Below are 25445 nucleotides of genomic sequence, written 5' to 3'. Positions count from 1 at the left end.
GAAAATGGCCCGCCCGGTGTCCCGCGCCGGGGTCGGTGATTGGTCACTTGACGATGACGTATGACAGTGACGTATGTGCGAGGGAGGATGGGAACGTGATTTTCTCCTCACGTGGGAAAGATTCCAGGAATGCTTAGTTAAAACTAAATACACAAATTACCGTAAGATTAAAAATACTGTGTATTTTGGGATAATTCTCTTTACAACTCGTAATCCCCCAGTCCATCTCGTCAGTACAATGTGTGCAAAGTTTCATTTGATAGTTTTAGACCCACCATGGCCCAAAGCGTTAGCCCTCGTAGAAATGTTGCAAGGAATTTTGTAATTAAAAATTGCACATTGGAAAAATGTGAAACGTAAAAACAACAAGATCTGAAAAGGATTAGAGTTGTGCTACCTGCATGCTGTTGTCACGTGGGATAGTTGTGAAAACCCGATGGATGTTCCCAGCCCTGTGTGTCTATTTCTTTGCCAAATAAGAACACATCGCCCACCACTAAACAAACGTGTTTGGTTTCTGTTCACACGAGTCCCAAGGAAATCAGAAATCATAACATTTCCCGCTGCGTCAGCACGATCGCGGCGTCTAGCTATTGTGACGCAACAAGCGGATGAACGCCCCCTATCCTGGCACAGAATCCGATCGTTTCGCTTCACGCCCAACACAGCGATCGTTCCCAAAGATCGGGTGACCAGAAAAACACATAATTTCCGACGTCTCCTTTGTTTTTCGACCGGTTTTGAGTCTCGCGCACATCTGGGAGTGATTACTAATGCAAGCGGGCGTGGGATCTCAGTTTGTTAAAACCTGTTGAAGCGTCAAACATCTGCAGAGCATTGCAAAGCGACGCCAGTGTTTTTGATGCAAACCTCTATGGTTAGGGCAAATGTGATGTAAACGTTTACGGTTTAAAAGTTGTTAAATCAATGTTTATTTGTTATTCGACCTTGCATTTTTAGTGGTGTCCTTGAGCACGAGGTATGTTTTAAATGTTTACGAGTGATGTGGAGTGCGAAAAACCTGACTTATAAAAAGTCGCACATGTTAAACTTAGCAACTCCTGTAAATAGTCTCATGTAGTTTAATTGGCGTTTTCCTGGATCGGTTTCGCAAAAAAAACACGCTGAAAAAAGCAACACAGTTTCATAACCAGCATAAAGCTTAGTGTTGAATTTTAACTGCTGGTGATGAAACATGTATGAGTGAAATACTTTATTTTGCCATCGTGGTGATATTTTTTCTCCGAAACAACCAATCGTTCGTCAGCATGCTGTTGCTAAGTTACTCTGCTTGTGAAGAAAATTCCTGCTCCGTTCCCACGAAAATCTATTCCCCTGTACTGTAGTTATGCACCATTAGTTGCCCATCGCTGTCCCATTGCCTCTTCTCCAATGAGGTTTTCCTTCCAAAGAATAAGTTCTGATGGACATTCCTATGTTCGGTCGCAAGCATCATTCCTCTCGCTAAAAGCGACTTCCTGGAATCAGGTCGCTAAAAGCCTGAAGTGGCGAAGTCGTGTTTTTGTTTGCCACAAAATTACGCTTGCTGTTTTCGATGACGTCACGTTGGAGAAATTCAATATTTTGAGGTCAAAACTCCAGTTTACCTTTAAAAAAACTTCGGTGGCAGAAACGCTGTCACAACATTTTTGACAAGAATGTGAAACACAGCTGAATCCAGCCTGGCATGCGGAGAGCGGACTTTGTTTAAAGGGAAACATTTAAAAACATTCAATTTAAATTTCTTCACGGTACACTTAACATACAGGACGGGTGATTAATGCAATATTTTCCGTAGTGTTTGTGATTTTACTGATTAATAACATTGTAAAATTTGAATACACGAAAACCAAATGAATAAAACACAAACACTTTAACGCGACAACCCAACCTGTAAGGACGACACAAATGGCGAACACGGTAAAAAATTCTCACAAAGATTTTAGACGTGATGTCATAGCGGTAACATCATACTTGGTCCCATCAAAGACTCCCAAAATCAACCCTTGAAACTTTAAACGTCGACCTTGCGGTTAGGGTTCGTTGCTGTTGGACTCGCCATGAAGGCACATTCGAAAATCAGCGACAGTTTATACACACGCGAAAGTTCCGCACCTTTACCTGTGAGGAAATCAAACCATGACCAAACACCTGGTGTGAAGGACAAAGCGACTTTTTGAGAAGATTTTGTGTCAAAACGGTTGCCGTTTGTGTGGTCGTTGAAATTGTAAAACCGCTCCGCATCTGTCGCGTGTTGTAAGAATGTCGCGCTGCATTTTAAAGGGGATTATTTTTACCGTTTCAGTAAAAGTTTTGAGCTTAACTATCAATACAAGTAGCTTTTAACTTAGTAGCAGGAAGGCCTGAAGCTAAAGGTCACAATGCCCATCAATCTTGTGCTAAGTTTCCGAAACATTGTTTTTTTCTTTTGGGGAAATTCTAATTTTAACAATTTTGTTATAGCACATTAAGCGGAACACTCAAAATGTACCAAAACCACTGCAAAAAATTACATACATCTAGAAAAACATTTCACAATCTCGAAAGCGCCCAGCCAGTAAAAAGTATGTAGTAACATTTCAACTATAGAACATATTTGAAATGCGTCACAATGGGTCACCGTTATGGCGTAACAGACGACCCGCGAATTACAGTTATTGACACAAGACTCTTAATGGCTTACCACAGCGGCTATTAGGGGGCTACCGGCGCCGGTCTACAATCCACAAGTTCAGACAAGGTCACTCACCTGCGTATTTTGCGGTCACTCGAGTTACCCGTACAGTTGAAGCGAGTAGCGAGTTGTCAAGATCGCCGGCCCCTGTGCAATACGACACCCAGAATTTTTGTGTTTTTAGGTTGAAGAGAAATGTTGAAAAACTACACACGTTAAAGGTAGTTCAGCAATATCCAACTTGACAATTTCACAGCAAAATCATAACCTAAACCTTACAGGTTTTCTGAACGCCAGGAAATGTTGTTTATAGTGTGTCAGTCCTGTTCGTTTATTAAATTGAGGTTTTCTAGTTTTTGCTGCCTGTGACTATGCGACTCCAGGGGTCTTTATTAATACTTTTTCTCTTTAAAACGTGAATGTGTGATAACAGTTTTGCGGCTAACTCCTTGATGTGCAATTTGTTTCAAATAACCTGCAAAAATGTTTATTTCACAAAGGTGTCCAATATTTTAAATGCATTTTTTTCACATTTATCTGTGGTGCCTGTCTAAAATTATTTTCAGAAAACAAATTTCACTTATTGAAGAAAATCGCAACCCATCTTTTTTTAGGTTTAAAATGCGTCGCATCTCCTTTAAGTTCAGCATGCACTGTGTTTGATGTTTGCAGCCACATCAAATAGACCGAAGGGGACACTTTCGTTTTCGATCACCCATGAACGCAAACACACCCATGCAGATTGTATTACGCGCACTTCAAAAGTTGCCACTTGTTTATTACCGCACACATCCCATTGGTGCGTCATAACCGTATTTGTTACACGCGTACTTGATAAGTCACATGTTTTCAAAAATGTGCTTACTATTTGCATGCATGTCATAGAGTGCATTTTATTAACCATAAAACTACAAATTCAGTCAAATCATTGTGTTTTGCGAACTAAACTTTATTCGTCATTTCTATGTAAGGAAAAACACCTTTTTTGGAGACCACATGAGATTGTTGGGAAGTCACTGCTTTTCGGTAGAAGTCCCTTAGTTTCAAAGCAAACAACGGTGTTCTTGGTTTCCCATGACTGGTTTGAACCCTACCGACTGCACCCCCTCTCGTGGGACCTGCCTTAAATTTCCATCAACAAGCTCGGCTTTACGATAGCATCAACTCTATTGCGCCACTGCGTGTATAGAGTGTGCCACGTTGGTAGCGCACACAAACTGGGCGTGGCAAACATAACTTTGTACAGATATGTTACCCATCGAAGTTACCCCTTCAACCATACCTATATAATAACCACTGACAACTGTTTTGTAACGCGAGAACAGCATGTGTATCCTACAACTAGTCGATGTCTTGTCTCATTGCATTTCTGTTTTACTTGGAGAATAATTATCCTGAAGCGCCATGTAGGTCCGGACTCAAATGCATGCCTATGCATTCCGAATCAAGAATTAAATATCCGAATTCCTCAATGCAACATTTGTAAAAGCAAACGTGTTGCAGACAGCCCTCCGTCCATCACCACAACAAAACAAATTCCCGACAAAAGCTGGCCACCTCCCGACCAGGTAAGCGGTAACGTGAGCTACTCGTCTGTTCAATTGCCACCCGTTGTATTGTGCTTGTAGGCGGAGTTTTACAAATGTTCCGTTATTGTGAGCTGCGAGTTTGTACAATTAGACGCAGCTTAAAAGGTCTACGCAGATGTCCTAAGAAACGTTATGGAATCGGCATTATGTATAGCTGGTCGAATGTTTTGGTGACCGTGGTGGCATGTACAGCAATTGATACAACCACACAGTACCTTAGCTGCTTATACCTAAGCTACTCTTTGTATAATTTAATAATAATATGCTTGAGTTAACGTAGTTGCAGTAAAGGTTTCCAATCGTTACAGACATCGCTCTTATATTGAGTACAGAGACATTTTGGTGCCTGACTTACAACAAACAGTTGTGTAAAGTGTATGGGTTGTTGAAACAGTAAGTCACGGTAGACTTCAGTCCCTGGCCGGTGGATTCTTTGCTTGAAATAATGATAATAAGAAGACTACACGATATGTACATACTCTAAAAGGATTGGAATAATTATTTCGGTTTAATCGGCATCATCATAGCCCATTTAACGATATTGTTACAGGTAAAGGTTTGGACATTTGAGGGCGCGACAAAACAGTGTTTGCCAAAAATTTTTACCCAAGGCGTTATTTAAAAGGATAATTTCGCTTTATCGAGTACAAAACAATGAAACGGGAAGACAAACAAATCGGGGTGGTGAAAAACTTCACTGCGGATGCTGCTGGACTTCCGGAGAGAAGAAAGATGCGATCTTTTTCTGCACAGCCAAGGTAGGAAATAGTTGAGCTTCTTGAAAATTAAACAACATCATTAGAACCTGTAATACAGTCCCTTAAAATTTTCTTTCTAGCAAAATTTATCTCGGTCTCTGTTTTGGGTTAATTTAATATGCATGTGAATGCAGGGTCAAATACTTACCACGCTTCGCTTGAGTGGTTATCTATTTAATACGCTTGTTGTTTCATTTTAAGGTTATTAGTAAATGAAATAAAATTAATTATGCCACACTATTAACTGTTTAATTATGACCAAAGCAGTCGTTGCATACTCTTTGCGAGGCTCATACGCAAAACTGTATCACCCCTGAGTCATGTTTTGTATCTGCAGTCACCTAAAGCTTGCAAACATAAAGGGAAACCACCTAAAGTACATTTTTGATCAATAAAATTCTTTGTTGATGCTGGTGTTGCTGTCAGGAAGTTTGGGAATTTGTGTCTGTGCTGTGTTTGTTATAATACCATTTTTCTTTAAGAGTGGTTAAATTCCTTTGTCGGAAACTTGATACCTAAACATTTTTTAAGCATGTAAACATGACGATTATGTGGTGAACAGTTATACGAAGCGCATATTTTGATTAATGTATTCTTTCTTGCAGAAATAGTTCCTACAGCAAGTTTGTTCAGCGTGGACAAAAGATGGATGATGAAAAGTTTCCAACAGATTCAACAACAAAACAGTAAGAATTAAACAGGTTTTGTGCTTTTATCAACAAGTTTTGTTTATGCGTCATGACTTTACCGCCTACAGAATTCATTTTTCTCTGTAACTAGCAAAATCATTACACAATTTTTAGTTCAAATGATGCGGAGAGGCCTGCGACCTCTGCAACTGTGTCACTGGGTGAAGGATTAAGTGATGCAACCCCGGAGACGTCCACTCCAGCTAAGTTCCATCCTGGTCGACCTGGTTTTGCTGGAAGCAAGTTAAAAGTGGCAAAACGAAGTATTTCTTATTCAACTTTTTATATTATATGATAAGAACATGTATATTGGTATAATTGAATATCATATTAAAGTTGAACTCTTCTAATACTGCCTATGATTTACATGTTGTTCACCTCAATGGAAATCTTGTTTTGTGTGCAGAGTTCCTACATTTAGCATTTTTAATATTATTGTATCTAAATGTTATCAAACGTTATGTTTCTCCAGGTTATACTGCCCATCCAATTATACCAGCAGAGAGCAACGACATTGTGTCTGTTGCCCAAGCAATGCACAGGGAAAAGTTTGGTTATCGACTGAAGAAAATATTTGAACCAGAGACTGAGGCTGCAATCAAAGCAATGCAATCAGGTACATGTTATATAGATACATAGAAGTCAACTACTTAATACAAACCATTATGTGGTAGTAATTTTTTGTCAACTGTAAGATAATAGTGTGCGTAATAATCCTTAAAGTTTTATCAGTGCCCATTCCATTCTACTGTTTGATCGTGACGTTCAATCATGTTGTAGTCTTTTGTTGCTTGTCACTAATCTGTTTGTACATAACAGGCTTAAGTAGTCCATATTTTTTCTACCTTAATTCAAAGTAAATCTGTCACAGGTGTTTATGTTGGTTGGAGATGCCCGGAGTACACATGGGATTGCATCCGAGTTGGGGAAACAAGTTTATGTTTTTGTGGTCACAACCTGACTGAACACAACCAGTACGAAGGTGAGAAGTTGATGCTAGTTTCAGAAATTAGAACAAACCTTATAAAACTGGTTCTAACCAACTTCAAATGCAATAAATTGTTTTTACTATAAAGTCTACCAAACCAGCAGCACTTCTATTTGAATAAGAGCTGAAGATGCTTTAATAAAAAGCAAAACATGTATTCTAAAACTAGAAGCGTGGACACAAAGTTGTTCTGGTAACATTTAAAATTCAACTTCAAATAAACAGTCTTTATGCATACCGCTATGTAAAATGATGACCCATGATATTTAAAATAGGACTTTAAGGTGGTGAGCCCCAATCTTGGATGAGCGGATCTATGCAGTTCATTAAATGTGCAAGAACAGCCCACTCATTAAATTTTCATGTGTATTTTTTAATACAACTTGTTCTCTGATGTTCCCTACTTACTATGAATTTTTTTATTCAAAGCAATGGGAAATTTAGTTTGATCTGTAAGGTAACTTTTATAGTAGGTTTTTTTTAAAGTTAAGGGTTGACATGAAAACAACAGGTTGGGAACAATTGCATAAGGAAAGCCACGTTAACACTCTGTGTGATGATGCATCCTAACCTTATTATATGTCCTTTTCTATTTCTCATTGAAACCAACATTCTGTCTTCTTTCCACAGGTGTTAAATCACAGGTGCCTTGTGGAGTTCGAGAATGCAGATGTCGATCTTACGCGTTTATTCCTTCACGGCCGGAAGATGTTGGAGAATTTTGGTTGCAACGAAGACCGAACTTTGATCCGAGCAAGTGGAAAGCAAAGTGCAGGTAGGCTACATTTCCTCCAATAAATTTCAATGCCCTGTATATCTTGTACTGTTCCAATGTTAAATTAAAAGGACAAGGTATAGACCTGTACTGTCAAAATGATTGGTATTGTTAGGATGTTTACAACAAACCAATATTCAGTACAATGTTGGAGTTTTTATTAGGTTTTTAAAAAAATGCTGTGTCAAAACCATTGCTTGTTCATATGCATAGTCTTGCTCCTTACAATTATGTTGTGGATACTTTGGGTCATAACCACATTGTTTTCAGACTGGATTTTTTGTTATAAATTTGGTCACTTCCATTTATAAGAAGGCTTGAAAGCTATGGATTTTTGTGCAAGTTACTTGACATTTTTAAGTACTATTTTCTAATGTTTGTCTCTTTTACAATGTGGTTTTAATCAATGGATTTGTCACTGTCATCAGTTAAAGATTATAATTTAATTTTAAGATGCAAGCATCCACATACTGATCATTGCGCTACTGGATTAAGACAATGTAGTGCAGAAGGCTGCAGGTTAGTTTGTAGATATGAAAAAAACAAAACAATTTATTCATTTTTGTTGCTTTTTTTAATGAGAAATATAACACTTCTTCAAAAAAATTATGTTGAAAAGTATGTTGTTATGAAGTTCCAGGACAATGCTGGAGGGTGTTTTTACTTTTTAGATGTGGACAATTCCAGTCTAGCTTCTTGTGTGCGGCATGTGACAGACATTGGGAGGATCATGGAACCTTTTTTGACACAGAAGACAAAAGGGTAGAAAAGGGACTTCCCCATGGTATTGTACATAGAGATTAGTAGTAGGAAGATGTATTAGAAGTGAGCAATTATAAAATCTGTTAAAAGACTTATATGGCAGGAAAGATGAACAATTCTTCTGTTCAGATATTCCTTGCCTCGGTCAAATGTTTTAAGATAAATAAAGTAATTTCATTTAAATACGAAGTTGGAAATTTAATAGAAGGGATTCCAATTAACTATTTTATGTGTGATGCAGTTTAAATTTGTAGTTAAAACGTGTTTTTAGGTGAGGATTACTTGCCTTTTGCTGAAATACCAAGACTGCGAAACATGGCGCTCACTGGCAAAGGAAATGACAATCGCAAGTATAATGTACTGACTAATGGGTCGGCACCTTTGGCTTTAAAAGATGCCCGTAAGTCGGGCCCGGTGGATAACAACACGCCAGTCCCTTTCGGATATAATAAACCCAAGCAATCACCATTTGGTTGAATATTTGAGGATATTGGAATAGATGAATATTTGAGTGCAAATAATTTGTTCCAGAAAAACATTTCTTGTTTGTTTATTGTAAGTATTGGCACATATTGCGTTTCAATTTAGCTTGTAGCAAACTGGTTTATTGCCTTGTTTTTATGAAAAAAACCTAGAGGTACTTTTTGTCTTTTATTGGAATTTTAGTGATAGCAAAAAATGAATATAAACACTTTTTATAACAAGAACAAACTGTTTTGGTGTATTTGCTGGTGGTGTTTGATGAGCATTTTTTAAATTTATTTAATACTTTTTTGTGTCCGTTGGTGTATGGAGAACTCACATAATACCATGTGAACTTTTTTCATTGTACAGAAGTCCTATTTTACCTTTTAAGCGCCCAATACTTTCACGATGTGTGTGTATTGATTTATATGCTTAAGTGTTTAAATGAAATTGTAATTTAGTGCTTGGGTTTCATAAACAACCGAAAAGCACTGTATATGTGGCATGCCTCAGTAATTTTTTGCACCTGTTGTTCCAGAAGCATTTGTTTGACTTTGACAATATACAAAAATGTATCACGATCAACTTAAAACTGTTTGAGGATTTCACTCCCCTCTGTGGGACACACTCCAGCATATATTAACAAACTTGGCAGTGCAATTTAGTTTACAAAAACACTGCACATATAAATTTAAAATGTAACATTAAAAATTCCCCAGGTAGAAAAATAAGGTCCTTGTATAATTCATTTCAGCTGAGTCAACACAAAATTGCACATGTTTAAACATGCTACGAGATTTCACTGTTTTGGCACAAGTTCTCTTCATGTGACAATGACACCTTATTAAAAGACAGCAACCCCTCTAATAAGTCCCTTGGGTCGCATTCAGTCGTAACTGAATCTTTCAATGTCAAATCGGACAATTTGCTTTCCTTAATGTCCAACTTTTCTTGAATGTCAACCACAGCTTCTGCAGCCCTTGAAATGCATTTAACAGCTTTTGTCAGTCTGTGTTCGTAAGACACAATGGTTTCAACAATTTCCTCATAGTCCAAACTTTTTGAGGTGCTCTCCTCTGATGGTGTCTCATCATACAAGAATTTCTGTGCAGTTTCTGTGGCGTGAGCTTCTTTTTGCTTGTACTTTCTCAGCAGTCTGTTCCACTGTTTTGCTTCCTCCTCCAGGGCAGCATATGTTGTGTAGATTGAGTTTACTCCATCAATACCTGACATGTTCTGGTCAATATTCCCTGTCTTTGATGATGATGATCCAGGTGCTTCGCAAGTACTTTCTTCAACGGCAGGTATTGGCGGACGGTCTTCAACACATTGAAGTGTCTCAGCTAGAGATTTGCGTTTAATCGATGAACGTCTCTTCTTCATCGGTACAGGGGATGGCGTGTTTGACAAATGTGATGACCTCCTCGTACGGGTGGCAATGGGACTGAAGACTTTCATGGTCTTCGTTTCAGGTTCTCGTTCCATCATTTGCATGTTCGCAGTTGATAACAGTAACTTAATCCAACCTGAAAGTTACAACAGTAGTAAAATGTGATTAACATTTACAAATGTAGGTCAAGAACACAATTAAATATTTAAATATGATAGCTCTGTACCAATGAATTGGTAGATGGAACATGTTGCAAACATAAATAAGTTTGTTACTTTGCAGTTTTACAACTCAAATTTTGCATCGAAAACTTGTCCAATGTAAAGCAAAGCAATTTCAAAATAAGGATAACATCATCAGTCCATTAGGTAGAATGAAACAATTTAAACACAATATGTGATTCAACACAATTTGACAGACAATATATATATATTTACTAGGTTGTTGCATTGTGTGTGGGATGGAACAGACAGAGTAATTGTTTTACTGCAAACAACACAAGTTTAAACAATTTCCCAAACATGATATCAGATTTTAGCTCGCAGCCACCAATGTGCGCTTTTCCTTTTGTTTCGACTCCTTGCTCTTTTGCTCTTCCAGTTCATCAGTGGGAACGTCAGGAAGATTAACTTCCTCTTGTTCTGATTTTACTCCCAGCAGTTCATCAAGCTCAGCAAGAACGGAAGACTCATCTTCTGGAGTAAGTGAGCCGGCCAAAAGATCATCCAGCTCTTGCTGATACTGTATTCCCTCCTGGGTCTCTTCTAAAATCTTTTCCACATCCTCATAGGACATGATTTTATGCATACTCTTCAGAGACTCATTACCAGTCTTCAATCCCTCCATCACGCTCATTTCCATTTGTGCAAATTCTATGTCATTTGCCATTACTTCCAAGTTGTCAATTTGTTGGTCAGTCTGCTTCATTAAAGTTTCTTGTCGCTTTTTCTTCTTGAGGAGAAGTTTCGCTTTGTTCTTTTCACCATTTTTAAGACATCGCTTAGCAAGATCTCTAAGTTTCTCTTGCTCTGTTTCTATCTTCCTTTGATAAATTTGAAGTTGATCTCTTTGCTTTTTCAGTTCAAGAATCGCCCTGTCTTGCTCAGTCACCCGGCTAACGGGTTTCTTTTTCGAAAACAAACCTCCCATTTTAAAATCGAAATTTTGTAAACTTTAAATTTTGCAAAACGCAAAAATGTAAGTTTTCAATTGTTTCAACAAGAAAATATTTGGAGCAAACGAAATACAACAGCGCCCTCCTCAGGTTTGCTCTTTCCCGGTAAAATATGATTTAAAAAGTTTCAAAATATTTTTTTAATATTTGATATATACGGCCCCAAAAAATGTGCTAATTGCTTTGATTTGGTTGTTGCCATTGGCATTGTGGTAAAAAAGGCAATTACTATCGAATAATTAATGAAAAATTGCGCCCTCGAAAGCAGAACTAGTTTATCCTCATTAAGTACATTTTTTATCTTTTGTCTTCAAAAAATAATTCAATTAATGTTACACAATAAAAACTATAAATACAAATAACGTCTCCAAAATATATGAACAGACATTAAACTCAGCAAACGGATACCATTATTTCCATGAGGCGGCCTCGATTTGCGTCATGGTAACAAATCAGCTGATTACAGTGAAGAAGGCGTTTGCTACAAACCGGCATTGTTAAGACTGCAACATAACGCACGTTATTTTGCGCACTTAAAATAATGCAAACGCCTTGACTTTGAAACATTATGGCGTCTTACCAGGACAAGGTTTCCTTTATCCCTTCTTCGCCGAAATTACCAGACATTACAAGCGGTGGTGTTGGAAATTATTCTTCTAGCAGGTTTGTTGTTTTGAAGTATTAAAACTTCAGTAAACCTCGCTAATAAATTGCATGTGACTTATATATAATACGTTTGATTTGTGAAGACAATAGTTATTTACAAAAAAATCTTATTATTGTTTGATGAATTATGTCAGTATGTTTAAGCTTTGAGCATCATGATCACAAAAATTTTCATTAAAAAAAACTTAACATTGCACTCTTTGAGTTAAGGGTTATATTCTTCTTTTGTCTTGGGTATTGGAACTAATGAAAAATACCCCACTTAACCTGTGCAACTAATAATAAAGTCTGATTGTTACACCTCATGAAAGCTAGTGTTAAAAAATTGAGTAAATCAGCCTGTCTTACCATATATAATAATACCATATATCACAAAGAGCAGTCAAGTGACATGAGTCTTAACTTTATGTGCCTTTTTTTAGAAGACAATCTGCCACACAATGGATTGGTCCACTGAAACAGCGAATAGATTACTCTATAAGCTACAGTGGAAGCCCACATAGTGAAGATGTGGAGGAACTTAGCAGAGAAGTTGTCAAAACGATGATTTCTGCCTTGCAGCCAAGTGCTTCAAAGCAGGTAATTTAACATAAACCTTAAGCAAAATATTTGTGTATAATGTAATTTTGATGTATGATGAATTGATGTATCATGTACTTTTGTTGTGGTTTAGGTGTGGTTGGATCTTAATCACATCATAAACGTTGTTACTCCATACAAAGACTTCTTGCACACACCATCCATGTCCCACTATGTGGAAAGACTTTATCTGTTTTATAACTCAAACATGGAAAAGTTGTTTGATGTTCCAATTGTTGACAGTCTCTCTCAGGTACATTTGCCAAACTGTTTCCTATTTGTTTTTAGCCTACACCTTTATTATATGATTTCTTAAATGTGCCTTATTATATGGCAAGCATGAAAACTTTTGTTTTTTCATTACATATGATAACTTTATTGTTGTGAAGCCTGTTTTATGATGTATTTACAAGCATTTTGTCCACATGCAACTGGGCAACGTTTGTTTAAATGTGTGCAACTGGCAACCAAATTTTTAAAAGCAGCTTTGTTGTCGTGATTTTAAACCAGTTCTTTTTTGTACACTTAGCTTTTCCCATATGACATTGAAAGACTGAGGGCCATGTATGGTGGAGGTGCTGGAGGGGCAGAAAGATTTGTGAGGAAAATTCTCACACAACCAATTGCTGAAATGTCGCCAACAAGAGGTAAACATTAAAATATTTAATGGAGGTTGCAATGATATTTAGGACAATTGTATATTTTTTAAATCAAGTTTAATTTTTATTTTAAGCTTTAATCATCATAAAGCCTGAAGTAAGACAATCAGTTATATTCACAAATATAAAAATACCTGAATTTTGCTTTGAATTTTTTTTGTCTAAAGCAGCACCTGTCTGGTAATGTGTTCGCCAGTTTGCATTTTTGCCTCAAATAGAATGAAATGATTCTAGTTTATTTAAACTAGAGAAATATTTTTTCAATAAAAATCACCAAATTATTTAAGGTTGCCCTTTGACTTTACAAACCCTTGACTGTGTGCTTTTATACTAGATGTTCTTAACCATGTGAAAAGAACTCTGTTGCCAGACTAATATAAATTCAGTTCCTTTGTTTCAATTGCCTTTTGGTTGGATACAAATTGAATAACATCAATCATTGTCTGATTCAATTGATTTTGCGTCCGTTGTGTTTTTGTTGGTGGATCTGGTTACGATTTGATTTCTCACCATTGAGCGTGTAGTAACTGGGTTTGTTATGATAGCAACAGACCTTTACTAAGTGAAATAGTATGATGTCTCATGTGACTGTATATGGCAACATATGATTTGTTGTTAAATGGTGTGATACATATTTTATTCAAGCTTACATTAAAAACACTTTTCATACTTTCAGCAATAAAGATCACCATTTCATATTAAATAAGAATAACTGTTTTCCACATTAAGTAATAAAAACTTACTGTGGCCAGAAACTATTCATCTCACAATTAACTCCTCATTAGAAACAGATTTCCCAGAAAATGATCCTCCCCTTGTTTTACCCGATGGAAGGAATCCCTACACATTGGTGAGAAGGGGTGAAGAGCCAGAAAGCTTTTTCAAGGCCAAACCTCTGACTTTCAGCACCATTAAGTAAATTGTCCCCATTTTGACTCTTGTTCAAATATTTTATGTTGCTAAAATGGTTGTTGGAATTAAAGATCTTTTCAAATTAATTTGTATGTTGTATACAAACGCTTGAACTTATTTTTTTAGTTTTATGTACAGCTATATATAACACAAGAAATGATAACAAAACAAAAATGTAATGTAAAAATTTGCTTCAGTGACAACCTCGGCCATGTTGCCATGGAAGCAGCTAGAAATGAGTCTTTGTGGAAAGAAGCCCAAAGCACAACGGTGGCTGCGATTAAAGTTGACCTTCCAATGATGTTTGAGCATGTTTCAGAGCCCAGCACAAGGTACGATGTTATTGTTGTGACCTTGTGTGTCTGTCCCATGTGTTGTTTGTCAACATTTGGGTGAACATGTTTCATATTCATGTGATATCATGTTACAGGTTAGGGTTGGGATGTTGTACATCTTCCTTATTCTGAAAATTTATGAAAAATTGTTTATTTAAAGCAAATGATGATAGGGAAGCTGTAGACAGTTCGCTAATTACCCTACAAAATCATCCTCATTAATCAAGTTGTAATCAAGAAAGAAGCCACATGTAAAATGTCCTAAGTACTCAAAACAAAAACAAAAAATGGCCCATATTGCAGAAAAAAATTGACATGTTTTTCATTTAATTAACTCAATTTAACATTAACTCAATTTAACATATGGGCCAGCTTTTTTTCTTCTAAGAATTGTGAGTAAATCGTGTGTTATAACGGACACATTTTTAGTCATCCCCATGCACCTTTTGATAGAGTCCCAAGCAAAGAAATGTTCGATTTTTCCCATCTCCGAAAATCCACTTCTCCTCGCAAGAAAAGCGAAGAGTTCATTTCCATGACCGGAAGACAGGCTGTTGAGCTCTTTCTCAAACACAAACACATGCACAAAGTCAAATTTATTTATCTCAATAAAATCAAAAACAGACATTTCAGGTTGGTCAAACTTTTTGGCTTTTTTCTACACTCTGTTGAAGTTATCGTTCATACCTAAAAACATTTGTTTCCAAAGATCCTAAAGTACTTTAAGCTCAAAGATTTGAATGTTTTACTTAACTAAACTAAGCGTCAATTATATCATATAGTTTCAGAAAAATGGTGTTCCAATTTTGTATTTCCTTACAAAATAATTTGTGCTGCGTAACCATTTGTTGTTTAAATGTTTTTTGATACTTCTGCAGACCTTATGATCTGGTCTCTGTGCCACGAGAGCAATTAGACAACGAACACTTCATCTTCTCATCATTTGGCGTCTTGCACATTTACCCAGATGGAAATCACTCTGACACTTTAACCTTGGCTGATTGGAATAAACATGCAGTTCTGTGGGGAGTTCTACAGAAAATTCCCTTCTTTAGAAATTATTTAATCAACAAGACCTTCCACAGGTTGTCTATATGAGAGTTTCCCAAACGTTTATGCTCGCTGCCCTTTTTAGCAGGTTAAAATATTCCATTGCCGTTTAAGTTTCACAACAATATTGAGTGTTTTATTGCAACAGCTAACAACATTGAAAACAGTGGTAAATTCTTAGGAGATTAATATTTCATGAATTACTATGTGTTGTACGTTTTGTGACTTGACTCTTAGCGACTCATAAAATTCCACATGCATCCCCCGGTAGGGTCTTGACCTCCAGTTTGGGAATCCCTGATCTTTTATAATCTTAATTTACAATAAAATAGAATCAATTTAACTGTGTTCTGCTATAGACAAATACTTTGTCTTTCCCTTGATTTTTGTTTTAGTCATCCTTTACACCCCTTTTTCAGATGGTTGAGTAATGTAAAGCGACTCCGATACAATCGTTTGAGGAAAAGAATCTCCCTAAATTTACTCCACAACGTCCCTGACTTTGGGTCATCGTTGCTCCATGTTTTCCGCTTGATTCATGAGCTTTCTGAAGTCAGGTTTTTAACTGAGAAGAGATTGGATGGAAGCCCCTTCACAGTTGTCGAGTTTGAATCTGACAACCACAGGTATAATAAAATATTTTTAATAAATATACTTCTTTAATAAAAACTTTGCTAAAATATGTGATCAATAAAACAAACTTTTTTGTGATAAAAAAAACATGCAGACACAGTTGCAAAAATTAGTGTTTTGAATCAATGTGGACTTGTATATTTGCACTCTAGTCATGAGAACGACAAGTACCACAGAGTTTAACATTTAAAACTTCTTTTCTAGGCTTAGGCTCGATGCTAAAGCTGTCTTGGGATTGTTTTTTCAATACTGCAAAAAGGTGGTTGATACCACAAGACAATCGTGCTTCGAACAACTGAAGTATTTTGAACACCAGGTGGTTCAATTTTCTTATTAAAATTTCTGTGTGTGGTTAAATTTGCATTGCAACAATGAACAAATCTTTATGTTTGTTAATTATGCATTTTAGGCCAAACACACAAAGCCATTGTTCTGCAAAGAATCGCTTTACATTCAACGACGTAAGCGAGAGGCGAGAGCAAAAAACCTGCAAAAAGCACAGATTACTACACGTCGAATTCCATCATTTGTTATTCTAGTAGACCAGGCCATTTCTGTCCATCTGGTGGCGCTGGCAAGAGAAGCAATAGTCGAGTAAAAATCTTGATATTCTATGAATTTGTACTCTATTTACTTTTAAAGTCAACAAAATGTCAGATTGCCAACAATAATATGTGTTTTTCTGGCTAAGTCACATAATTTGACCATAGCATTGATACTAATTTTTTTTTTGTACTAGCCACATTTTCTCAGAGCAGCGATACTAATTCCTAACTCATTCTTCCTTTAGGTTTGTTGAAACCCTGCTAGGATTTTCTGATGGGGATGAAGAGGCCAATGATGAAGAAACAATGTCAACAACCACTGGCAGCCATGTGACCAGCAAAGGTACAAGTTTTATGCATAAGCAATAGAACCAATTATGTCTTTTATAGTGAGCTGCAGACAGGGCCACTGTTTCGACCAAATGGGTCTCATCAGTGCAGCTATGGTGTGGAGGTCTGGTAAGCTATTTAGCTGACAAGATCTTTGTAAGTCACACCATAGCTGCACTGATGAGACCCATTTGGTCGAAACAGTGGCCCTGTTTTTTTTGCTTTATGTGATTCTGTGATTTTTGTTGTTTCATGTAAATCTCATTTCCTATTTGTAGATATTTCCAGTTCGAACAGAGACAGAATTGAACCAACAATAACGATGTTTTCCACAAAGTTTGGCTTCAACCGACAATCATGTTGTTTGGAAATGCAACCGTCTCTTAACAAGTATGTTATTGTGGTGAGAATCCCCAAACAGAAATTACAACAAATATCCTGTTGTTTTTTTTCCATCACATATTCAAGACCTGAAGTTAAACCAATTTATGCTGCATGTTTTGCTAAATACATAATAGGTTGTTATTCAAACATAGACCACCCAAATCCATTGTCAATGATGGTGCTAAATACTAAACATAAATTTTCACGCCAAAGCCAAGAAATTTCTACATTATAATTTATTGTTTTCTGATTACATCAATAAACTCATAACCCCTTTGTTAAGCCCCATTTAAATATTGACCACCCTAACATTCCACAGATTTCAGGCTGTGATGCACTCTTCAATAGAAGGGATTATCGATTTGGTTTGCCACGAAGCATATTCCATGCAATCCGTCTCTGTTATGAGTGATTCTAAACGCCCCGGATCTGCTCCTGCATCTGTGGGTTCATCTGGATCAGAAAATGATGTTTCCGAGCGCTCTTCAAGATCCTCCATGATTTCAGATTTTGATTCTGTAACCAACAACGATGTCAATGATGCTGCTCATAAATTAACTCATGAGGTTTGTAGGTGACCTTATTTAATAACTTATGTCTCGTGAAAATGTCTTTTGAATAATGAGGTAGTACATATAATAATATAACGCAGTAATATTTTATGCAATGGCATGATTGGCGGGATATTTTAATATAAGGAATAAAATACACACATACAAAACACAAGGCAGTTTACAATGCTAAAAAATACTTTAAATATAACCAGTATTTAGACAAGATTAGAAATGTTTTTATTCTGTTTGATAAACCAATATATTTTGTATAAAGGTACTTTTTACCATTTGTATCAATTTAATTCAAGACTGTATTGTTTTGTGTACAGACCCCCGCAGATCAACGGAGACAGCAGGCAATGCACATTGTAACAGGTAAAATGAAAAGTTATTCATGCCTATGTGTCTGTGGTACAAAAAATCATGTTGTAAACAGGTCGACAGTACAACCAACATGATTTCATTGATTAATGCAGGATTTGAAATACATAAATGAAAATTACAAAGTTAATCATAGTTTGTACAAATGGTGTTTTTTTCGAAGAGAAACAAATCTTGATGTCTGCTTAACCATTACTTTAGATAGCATTTAAGACAACACATTTATTGGTTTGTGATGTAACACTGGTGTGTGTCTAGGTTTGACTGACCCGACATTATCCCCTCGACCGTTGCCAACAAAACAGGATGATGCAGATGGAATTGTTACCCCCGAAATGATGGCTTCCTCTGGGCCAGACGCCATTTTAGGAATGATGGTCGGGGGTCAAAGCTTAATGGGAAACTTTAACCCTCTGGATCAAAGCAAACTCAGAGAAAGAATGTTGGCTGATCCAGAGGTATTTTCACATTTGCAAGCAACATTAATCCTGCTGTTGATCTGACCTGGTTGTAAATATTGTCTGTAAATCTGCAGTATGTTTTTCTGGTATAATTGGACCCAGTCAGGTTATAGCTGATCTGCGCCTGCTGTGCAAATTAGTTGGATATAAAGTTTTCTAATTCCAGAACAGGAGCCTGCAAATCTTGACAAATTTGAAAACCCTAAAAGTGGTTTTGTCAAGTTTTTTCTCTGTAGATTATTTGCCTTCTTTGCATGAACAGATTTCCACAGCTGTGGCAAAGCAAGAGGAACTTGTAAGATCAGCTGTGGAGGAAGTCTCAAATTTCTGTGAAGAACAAAATGAATGGCTTTTTCCAATATACAAGTTTGTTTCCACATGGAATGAACTTGAATATGAGAAGTGGAAGGGTCGTCCAGCAAGGGTTATAGAGGAACAACTTAATGTCATTAAATCTTGGATAGAGAAGGTGTTGCTTTTTACCTTCGAAAAAATAAATATTGTTTATTTAGCATTCTATGTAAATATACATACATCTACATATTCTACGGTAAATAATACTTTATTTCCTTGCCAGTTGAACTACATTTAGGTGACACAGAGCTGGTAACACTATTGGTTTCTAGACAGTAGTTTGGACACAGTGTGTTCAACATTTGTTTGTACCTAGTTTGAGTGCCTGATAGGTACTATAAAGTAGAAAAGCCTTTGCCTCGCTAATTAGGTTGCAAAACAGTCCCCAGTCACCAACTGTACTGGTGAGACCTGATTAGGTTAAAGCAGTGTGCACTATTGTCAATAATACACATTTTCAATACTTCTGACATGTTTGTGTATCTTATGAAGGTGAAAAACATGGAAAGGTTATTGTTGACGAGGAACAAATTATTGTACGTTGACTGTAGAGCTCCTTATACACTTCTCATCCCAGCTCTCAACAACATTTTCAAGAAGCTAATTTCAGCGGTTCGTTCTAGTTGCATTTTAATGACCAACAAGCTCATGCACAATTTGTGTTAATGATGGAACAACATCATGCTCCATTATTACATTTTTGCCACAAGCGAAATTTTGTGTTAATGATGGAATAGTTGCATTGTAGAGTTCCAGAGCATCATAAACAGCTAATGGACCTTTTTTTAATGATCCTTAAACAGCTAATGACCTTAATTTTGTTTATTTGAGATTTTATTTCATGTGTAATTCGAGGTCAAATAATCTGTGCTAACCTGGGTTTTGTAGCTAAGCTTTGCATACTGTGGCATGATTTGCCATATCTGACCAGAAGTAATTTTAAGTTTGATCAAATGTATACAGAAGAAGGGCAACAAATGGTTCTTGTGCCATGCAGTTCTGTGCAAGTGGATTTATCCTGAATAATTTTTAGGCTGTTCTTGAAGCTCAACACTTTGCATTGGAAGTAACTAGCGAAGCAAAAGATGCCTTGAAGATTCTCAAAAACAAAAACACAGACATGAAATCTTTTGCGGAGTATGCCAGAAAGGTTACAGATTCCCAAAAGAGAAAAGATGGCATGACGGAAAAAGTTACCTACATCAGGTAAACCACAAACACCATTGTTGACATTCTTTTGTAAAACATAAAAGTACTTTAATGGGCTATTTTGTTCATATTAAAGATGTACAAAACCGTGAGTTATGTTCATAAAAGTACTTCATATAATGCAAGCATGGATTGGTCAGCATGCATGCTATCCAAAAGAGTCCCAAATTTCCATTGGGAAAACAGACAAATTGATTGAAGAATTGTCCTTCTGGCATATGATCTGTGTGACTTTTATGCCAGAAGAAATTTCTTCAAACATTACAATGCCTAGCAACAGTACAAAATAGTGATAGCACAAATTCTAGTATTAGAATCCTACAACCTAAAATTTTTGGCCTGAAAATCTTAGGACATGTTTTCTGTGTGTGATTTTTTTTTTCTATTTTATTTGGAACCGCTTCTTTCACAGATCTTTGTACGAGGTTGTGAGGATGACGTACCGTCAGCTGACACAGGATGAAGAAAAACTCGAAGAGAGAGTAAAGTCTACATGGGAAGCATTTCTGTACCAGGTAACCAAGCTATTCACATGAATAATAATTGTTGCTTTGATCATTTCTTCATTGTGAGCGCACATTTCTCAGCTATGTGCAGAAAACCATCACATAGTGGTGTATTCTTTCTTTTTACATTTGTTTTGTTGTGTTTGTATTTCAATTTCTTTAAACACTTATCCAGAAAGTATGGTTACTTTTTATAATCCAAGTTGAAATTTCCGTTTCTTGCCAAATAAATAAAAAAGGAAAATTGTAACATCTGTAAAATAAAAAAAAAGTAAAAAGATCAAGAAAAGACAAGTAAACACCAAATATCTTCCCAGCTAAAAGATGCAACCAACTTTGTGGCAAACCAGCGTCCAATCATTATGAAGCAACTGGACACAGTGTTTCAAGCCCAATACAACAAGGCAGAAGAAGTCGCCAAACTGGCATCATCTGGGAATCCAGTCAACCCCAATGCCAACTCTAATGATGTATGTCTTAAAATTGCACATCTAATTGCTTGGTTTAAAATATTTAAAAAAATGTTTAGGTTCATAATAATTTTTCTGTGGATAGAATATCCCAATATGTATGCACAAATTTTCCTTTTTTCACCACAGCTGCAATGCTTTTGCAGCACTTTAGAATTTACAGTTTAACCAAACATGATATGAAAGACACACTAAGTTGAAAAACATCCCTTTGAGCAAGTACACTGTAATGCAACCTGACTATAGTAACATGTTGACTATAAAATCTTATTTGTACCATAAACAAAATTAGGCACCACTGTTGTGATAAACTTTGATCAACTTAAAAGATACACTTAAACATGGCCATTTTCACAGGTTATCATTGAGCTAACTGCATTCATCAGTGAATTTAACGAAATCCACAAGCGACTAATTGAACTCAGTCACTATCGTGAATCAGTGTGCGGAGAACAATACAACCTCGTCGATCTCCAAGAACTCAAGGAAGAAATGGAAACACGCTTGAATCTGTGGAAATTTTCAAGCATTTCTGAATATACTATTGCTGAATGGAAAGCCACAACATTTAGGTTGGAGCTGCAAATATTCCATGTATTTTGTATGTGATTGAAATAAATTGTTAAAAACTTCCTTCGAAACTGCAGCTGTGGTGTCTTGTTTGCGCAAAGTGGCAAACATGTGTTTCTTTTGTATAGTGGAATAGCAATTGTTTTTATTGAAGCTGTAAATATTATTTAATTGGACTATATGGAAACTTAATTTTAGTTTTTCAAAACGAACCCTTTCACATTGTTGTTAATGTTAGAAGTATTTTAATTGTTGAATGTCTTTTCATTCAGGAAATTTAACGTTCAAACTGCGATGGAGAAGATTCAGGAGTGGAGGCAAAATGCTGCATCACTTGTCGAACAACTTCCTCCTGATGATGTTGTGTTGATCGGATGGAACCAGGTAATAAATAAGCAAATATCTGGTGCGAATTTGTCCAAAACATTACACTCCCGTACCTGTGTCAACTTTTCCCAAAATAGTGCACCAATAACTCGGAACTGCTACATACATATGTATGTATATATGCATATTTATATATATATGTTTTAAATGATTGCAAGAACTGAAACTCTTTCAAAAAGTGTGTTTCGAGTGTATGATGACAACCAACTATTAAATATTAAAATATTATTGTTAAAATATTAAAAAGCGGTTGAAAAATATATCTTGTACAACTCTATACTATGTTTCAAATTCAACACAGGTTCTGTGTCACAAATTTATTTAACTAAATGAATTGGCAAATTCAAACTTTCCTTTTAATATCTGCTTGTGAATCAAGGGCTGACAAAGAGTCTTTTTTACAATACCAACTTCAAAGAATCTTTTTTTTATGCTTCAGTCACTTGACAAGATGGCACGAGAACTTCCACTTCTGCACAAACTCTCGAATGACGCGATGAAGTCGAGACACTGGAAGGAAGTTTTTACTGGGATGGGAGAAACGTTTGCAGCAGAATGGACTTTCACAGTTGAAGAACTTCTCGCCTACAAACCATCGCAATACACAAACACCATTAACAGGGTGAGGGACGATAACAGAAAACTGTATACAAATACATGCTTGACTACAGTTAAGGAGATAACAATGTAATATACTGGATCTGTATTAAACTTACAGTGTGTGGTTGTCAATTATTTTTTAAGAATCAAATGTGTTCCCATGATTATCAAAAATATAACCACTTTGATGTTTTTGGACAAATATTACTGGTCATATTATTTTCATTGTTTAATCCAGATCCACAGAAATGCATCGGCCGAATATTCCTTGGAGCAGCTGCTTCGCAAGATCAAGCGGAGATGGGAAGAAAGACAATTCCAGCTCGCCAAACACATTTATATTGTTCAAAATTTTCATCAAGATTCTGATACCACTGGTTTGTCAATTTTTTGTTAAATTTTATGCATATTCTTTCTCTTATGTTTTGCTGTTGTATTTTTATCAGTAAAACTTTAATATTTTTTACAATACTCTTAACACTTGTCAAGGTTAACTAAGGCTTCTGTTGTGTTTGCAGCAATAGGGATGTTAAATGCAAACAGAAATTTAGACAAGAAGTTGTTTGATGAATTGGACAGTGAACCTCTCTCACAAGTAAGTAGAGAAGCAAAAAACTTTTTTGGGGAAAAGCACCTTTTTTGTTTCTGAATATTTAAAACGGAATATTTACAACTTTTCCAATACCAACACATGCCAGTTGTTATATAAACAGATGTGGTTTCAAACGGTCCCCCAACTGTATTGTCTCAAAATTATCAATAACTGTTTAGTATTGTAAGTGAGCTTCAAACAAGGCCATTGTTCTTTGGTAGCTTTGGTAACTATATGAGTATTCATTCGTAATTAACAACTTCGAGATTGTCATCATCAATATTTATCCACCCACAGGAAAAAGACAGCGAGACTTTTATTCTTGTGGGTGTGGTAGATCTCCTCAGAGACGTCTCTGACAGTCATGTTATGTTGCAAGGTATGCTGCAATCCAAGCATGCAGTTGAAGTTAAAGGTGATGCAGAAATATGGAGCGACACTTTGCAGCAGGTAACCTTGCTGTATTTTTTATCAAAGAAGAAGTTTTTTAAATAACATTTTGTTAACAAACATTAAAATTGTGTAATAAGTTTCTAGGGCAATGCTGGAGTGTTTCATGTTATCATGTGGCAAGGCAGAGTTGCCCTGATGCACAGCACCTTTTTACTTGTATGTCTCAGCTGTCGTATTTGGATCATTAGGTTGACTGGCATCACAGCCAATTCACAATGTCCAACATGTTTTAACGCTACTCTTACACCGACATGATGGATAAAACATTTGCTGAAGCAATAAAAATAAAAGCATCCCCATTAATTCTGCAATTTGTGCCCATACTTTTCCACTGAGGATAAACTTTTATCACTTTGTTCAGATTGGCGAAGTTGTGAATCTTTGGGTTTCCTGCCAAGACAAGTGGATGTACCTGACCAAAATATTCCAAGGAGAAGTTGGTTTGAGTAGACAGTTTTCACATCTTAAACCACAGTTTGATGCTGCTGACCTCATGTACAGAGAGTACATATCAGCCACGTCTCAAGACCCAAAAGTTCTTTCAGTGATGTCAAGGTACTATTCCAATAAGCAATACTTAAAAAGCATTTTCAATTTAATGCCTAATTGAAAAAAAACAGGAGCATAATATCATTCAATAACCGAGTAAATGTTAAATACACAACTGTTTGCCTTGTCACAATGTGTGTAAAATTGCATAATAGGCGGAAGTTACCGACTATTTTTAAATATTGTTTTGTTTGTGCTTTGTTGCAGTGCCCGATGCAATTATTTGTGGCAAGTTTACTTGCTGTAAGTCGAAAGGCATGAACTAAATGTTTCTACTCATCTATCTACAGGTTGCATGGCCAGAAGGGCTGGCGTGAAATGCAGGGAGAAGTTCTCAGAAAACATCTTATTTCCTGCATCAAGATCGAAGAAGAAGTTTTGTACGGTATCTCAACTTTGCTCGAAAACTTTAGAACTCATTTTCCGAGGTATTTGTCTGTTAGATTAGAAGTCATGATCTATTCAAATTTTGAGAAAAACTATTAGCTTTCTTATTAGATCTGAAAGAAAAGTCGTAATTTTTTTTAGAATGTATTACAGTATATCAAAAACTAAACTAGATATACTGGTACCTGGGTACCCTTGCTGGCTGTCAACCATGAATCACAAGCAGTATTACTAATAAAACATTTGAGCTGACTTGGTCGTTGTTTTGATCTCGTACAGAAATACTGCTTTACAAAGAATATTGAATAACGTTTTAGTCAAGCTCCAAACATGTCTTGTAATTGACACTTTCGTAGATTGTATTTTCTGTGCGATGAGGACTGTGTGAGACTTTTGGGAATATCTCGTCAGCCAAAAGCACTTATCCCCTATGTGAGAAAGTGTTTTTCGAGCATCAGGTCAGTTACATTCACCCTTCCCAAAGGAGATGCCAAACAAGCTCGCAATACTAAAACATCCCTTGTACAAGAACTCCACTCACACAAGTAAGTTGCATGACAGATACATAATTGCCTTTTTTCCAACAACTGTTCTCAAAATTTTTTTAGTTTTTTG

At 36.3% G+C, this 25445-nt stretch overlaps 3 protein-coding genes across 3 annotated transcripts in view; 2 read left to right on the top strand and 1 right to left on the bottom strand.

Moving 5' to 3' along the window:
- The first annotated feature begins 4819 nt into the window (after positions 1 to 4819).
- On the top strand, positions 4820 to 9279 carry LOC145898727 (protein FAM221B-like). The gene is made up of 9 exons (XM_082987310.1): positions 4820 to 5021; positions 5627 to 5707; positions 5825 to 5973; positions 6183 to 6326; positions 6582 to 6692; positions 7329 to 7473; positions 7927 to 7992; positions 8145 to 8257; positions 8507 to 9279. Exons 1-9 carry the CDS (start codon positions 4918 to 4920, stop codon positions 8710 to 8712), a joined length of 1119 nt encoding a protein of 372 aa, XP_082843436.1. The 5' UTR covers positions 4820 to 4917; the 3' UTR covers positions 8713 to 9279.
- Positions 9280 to 10264: 985 nt separating this feature from the next.
- Positions 10265 to 11311, bottom strand: LOC145898529 (charged multivesicular body protein 6-B-like). The gene has a single exon (XM_082987023.1). It carries the CDS (start codon positions 11237 to 11239, stop codon positions 10625 to 10627), a length of 615 nt encoding a protein of 204 aa, XP_082843149.1. The 5' UTR covers positions 11240 to 11311; the 3' UTR covers positions 10265 to 10624.
- A 435-nt stretch (positions 11312 to 11746) lies between these two features.
- The window catches only part of LOC145898661 (dynein heavy chain domain-containing protein 1-like), a 42499-nt gene continuing 28800 nt past the window's right edge, over positions 11747 to 25445 (top strand). The window contains exons 1-30 of the mRNA XM_082987205.1: positions 11747 to 11927; positions 12353 to 12509; positions 12604 to 12762; positions 13039 to 13156; positions 13954 to 14083; positions 14278 to 14412; positions 14869 to 15048; positions 15294 to 15500; positions 15885 to 16091; positions 16303 to 16414; positions 16508 to 16692; positions 16889 to 16986; positions 17252 to 17363; positions 17677 to 17923; positions 18241 to 18286; positions 18551 to 18750; positions 19016 to 19222; positions 19600 to 19719; positions 20141 to 20313; positions 20729 to 20831; positions 21140 to 21292; positions 21650 to 21864; positions 22135 to 22246; positions 22689 to 22871; positions 23088 to 23226; positions 23368 to 23444; positions 23739 to 23891; positions 24256 to 24449; positions 24734 to 24871; positions 25187 to 25375. Coding sequence (XP_082843331.1) covers positions 11833 to 11927; positions 12353 to 12509; positions 12604 to 12762; positions 13039 to 13156; positions 13954 to 14083; positions 14278 to 14412; positions 14869 to 15048; positions 15294 to 15500; positions 15885 to 16091; positions 16303 to 16414; positions 16508 to 16692; positions 16889 to 16986; positions 17252 to 17363; positions 17677 to 17923; positions 18241 to 18286; positions 18551 to 18750; positions 19016 to 19222; positions 19600 to 19719; positions 20141 to 20313; positions 20729 to 20831; positions 21140 to 21292; positions 21650 to 21864; positions 22135 to 22246; positions 22689 to 22871; positions 23088 to 23226; positions 23368 to 23444; positions 23739 to 23891; positions 24256 to 24449; positions 24734 to 24871; positions 25187 to 25375 — 4544 coding nt within the window. The 5' untranslated portion in view covers positions 11747 to 11832. The remainder of the gene's footprint in view (positions 11928 to 12352; positions 12510 to 12603; positions 12763 to 13038; positions 13157 to 13953; positions 14084 to 14277; positions 14413 to 14868; positions 15049 to 15293; positions 15501 to 15884; positions 16092 to 16302; positions 16415 to 16507; positions 16693 to 16888; positions 16987 to 17251; positions 17364 to 17676; positions 17924 to 18240; positions 18287 to 18550; positions 18751 to 19015; positions 19223 to 19599; positions 19720 to 20140; positions 20314 to 20728; positions 20832 to 21139; positions 21293 to 21649; positions 21865 to 22134; positions 22247 to 22688; positions 22872 to 23087; positions 23227 to 23367; positions 23445 to 23738; positions 23892 to 24255; positions 24450 to 24733; positions 24872 to 25186; positions 25376 to 25445) is intronic.

The sequence above is a fragment of the Ascidia mentula genome, chromosome 4, assembly GCF_947561715.1.
Source record: "Ascidia mentula chromosome 4, kaAscMent1.1, whole genome shotgun sequence".
In the NCBI taxonomy this organism is placed as follows: Eukaryota; Metazoa; Chordata; class Ascidiacea; order Phlebobranchia; family Ascidiidae; genus Ascidia; species Ascidia mentula.
Note: the sequence above shows the minus strand (reverse complement) of the source record. Positions and strands in the feature narration are given on the sequence as shown.

Bases quoted from the DNA above. Each gene is read 5' to 3' on its own strand.
- LOC145898727 (XM_082987310.1), top strand. From the start codon at position 4,918: ATGAAACGGGAAGACAAACAAATCGGGGTGGTGAAAAACTTCACTGCG. The intron at 6,327-6,581 runs GTACATGTTATA...AATCTGTCACAG, and splicing joins AATCAAAGCAATGCAATCAG to GTGTTTATGTTGGTTGGAGA. The intron at 6,693-7,328 runs GTGAGAAGTTGA...TTCTTTCCACAG, and splicing joins TGAACACAACCAGTACGAAG to GTGTTAAATCACAGGTGCCT.
- LOC145898529 (XM_082987023.1), bottom strand. From the start codon at position 11,239: ATGGGAGGTTTGTTTTCGAAAAAGAAACCCGTTAGCCGGGTGACTGAG.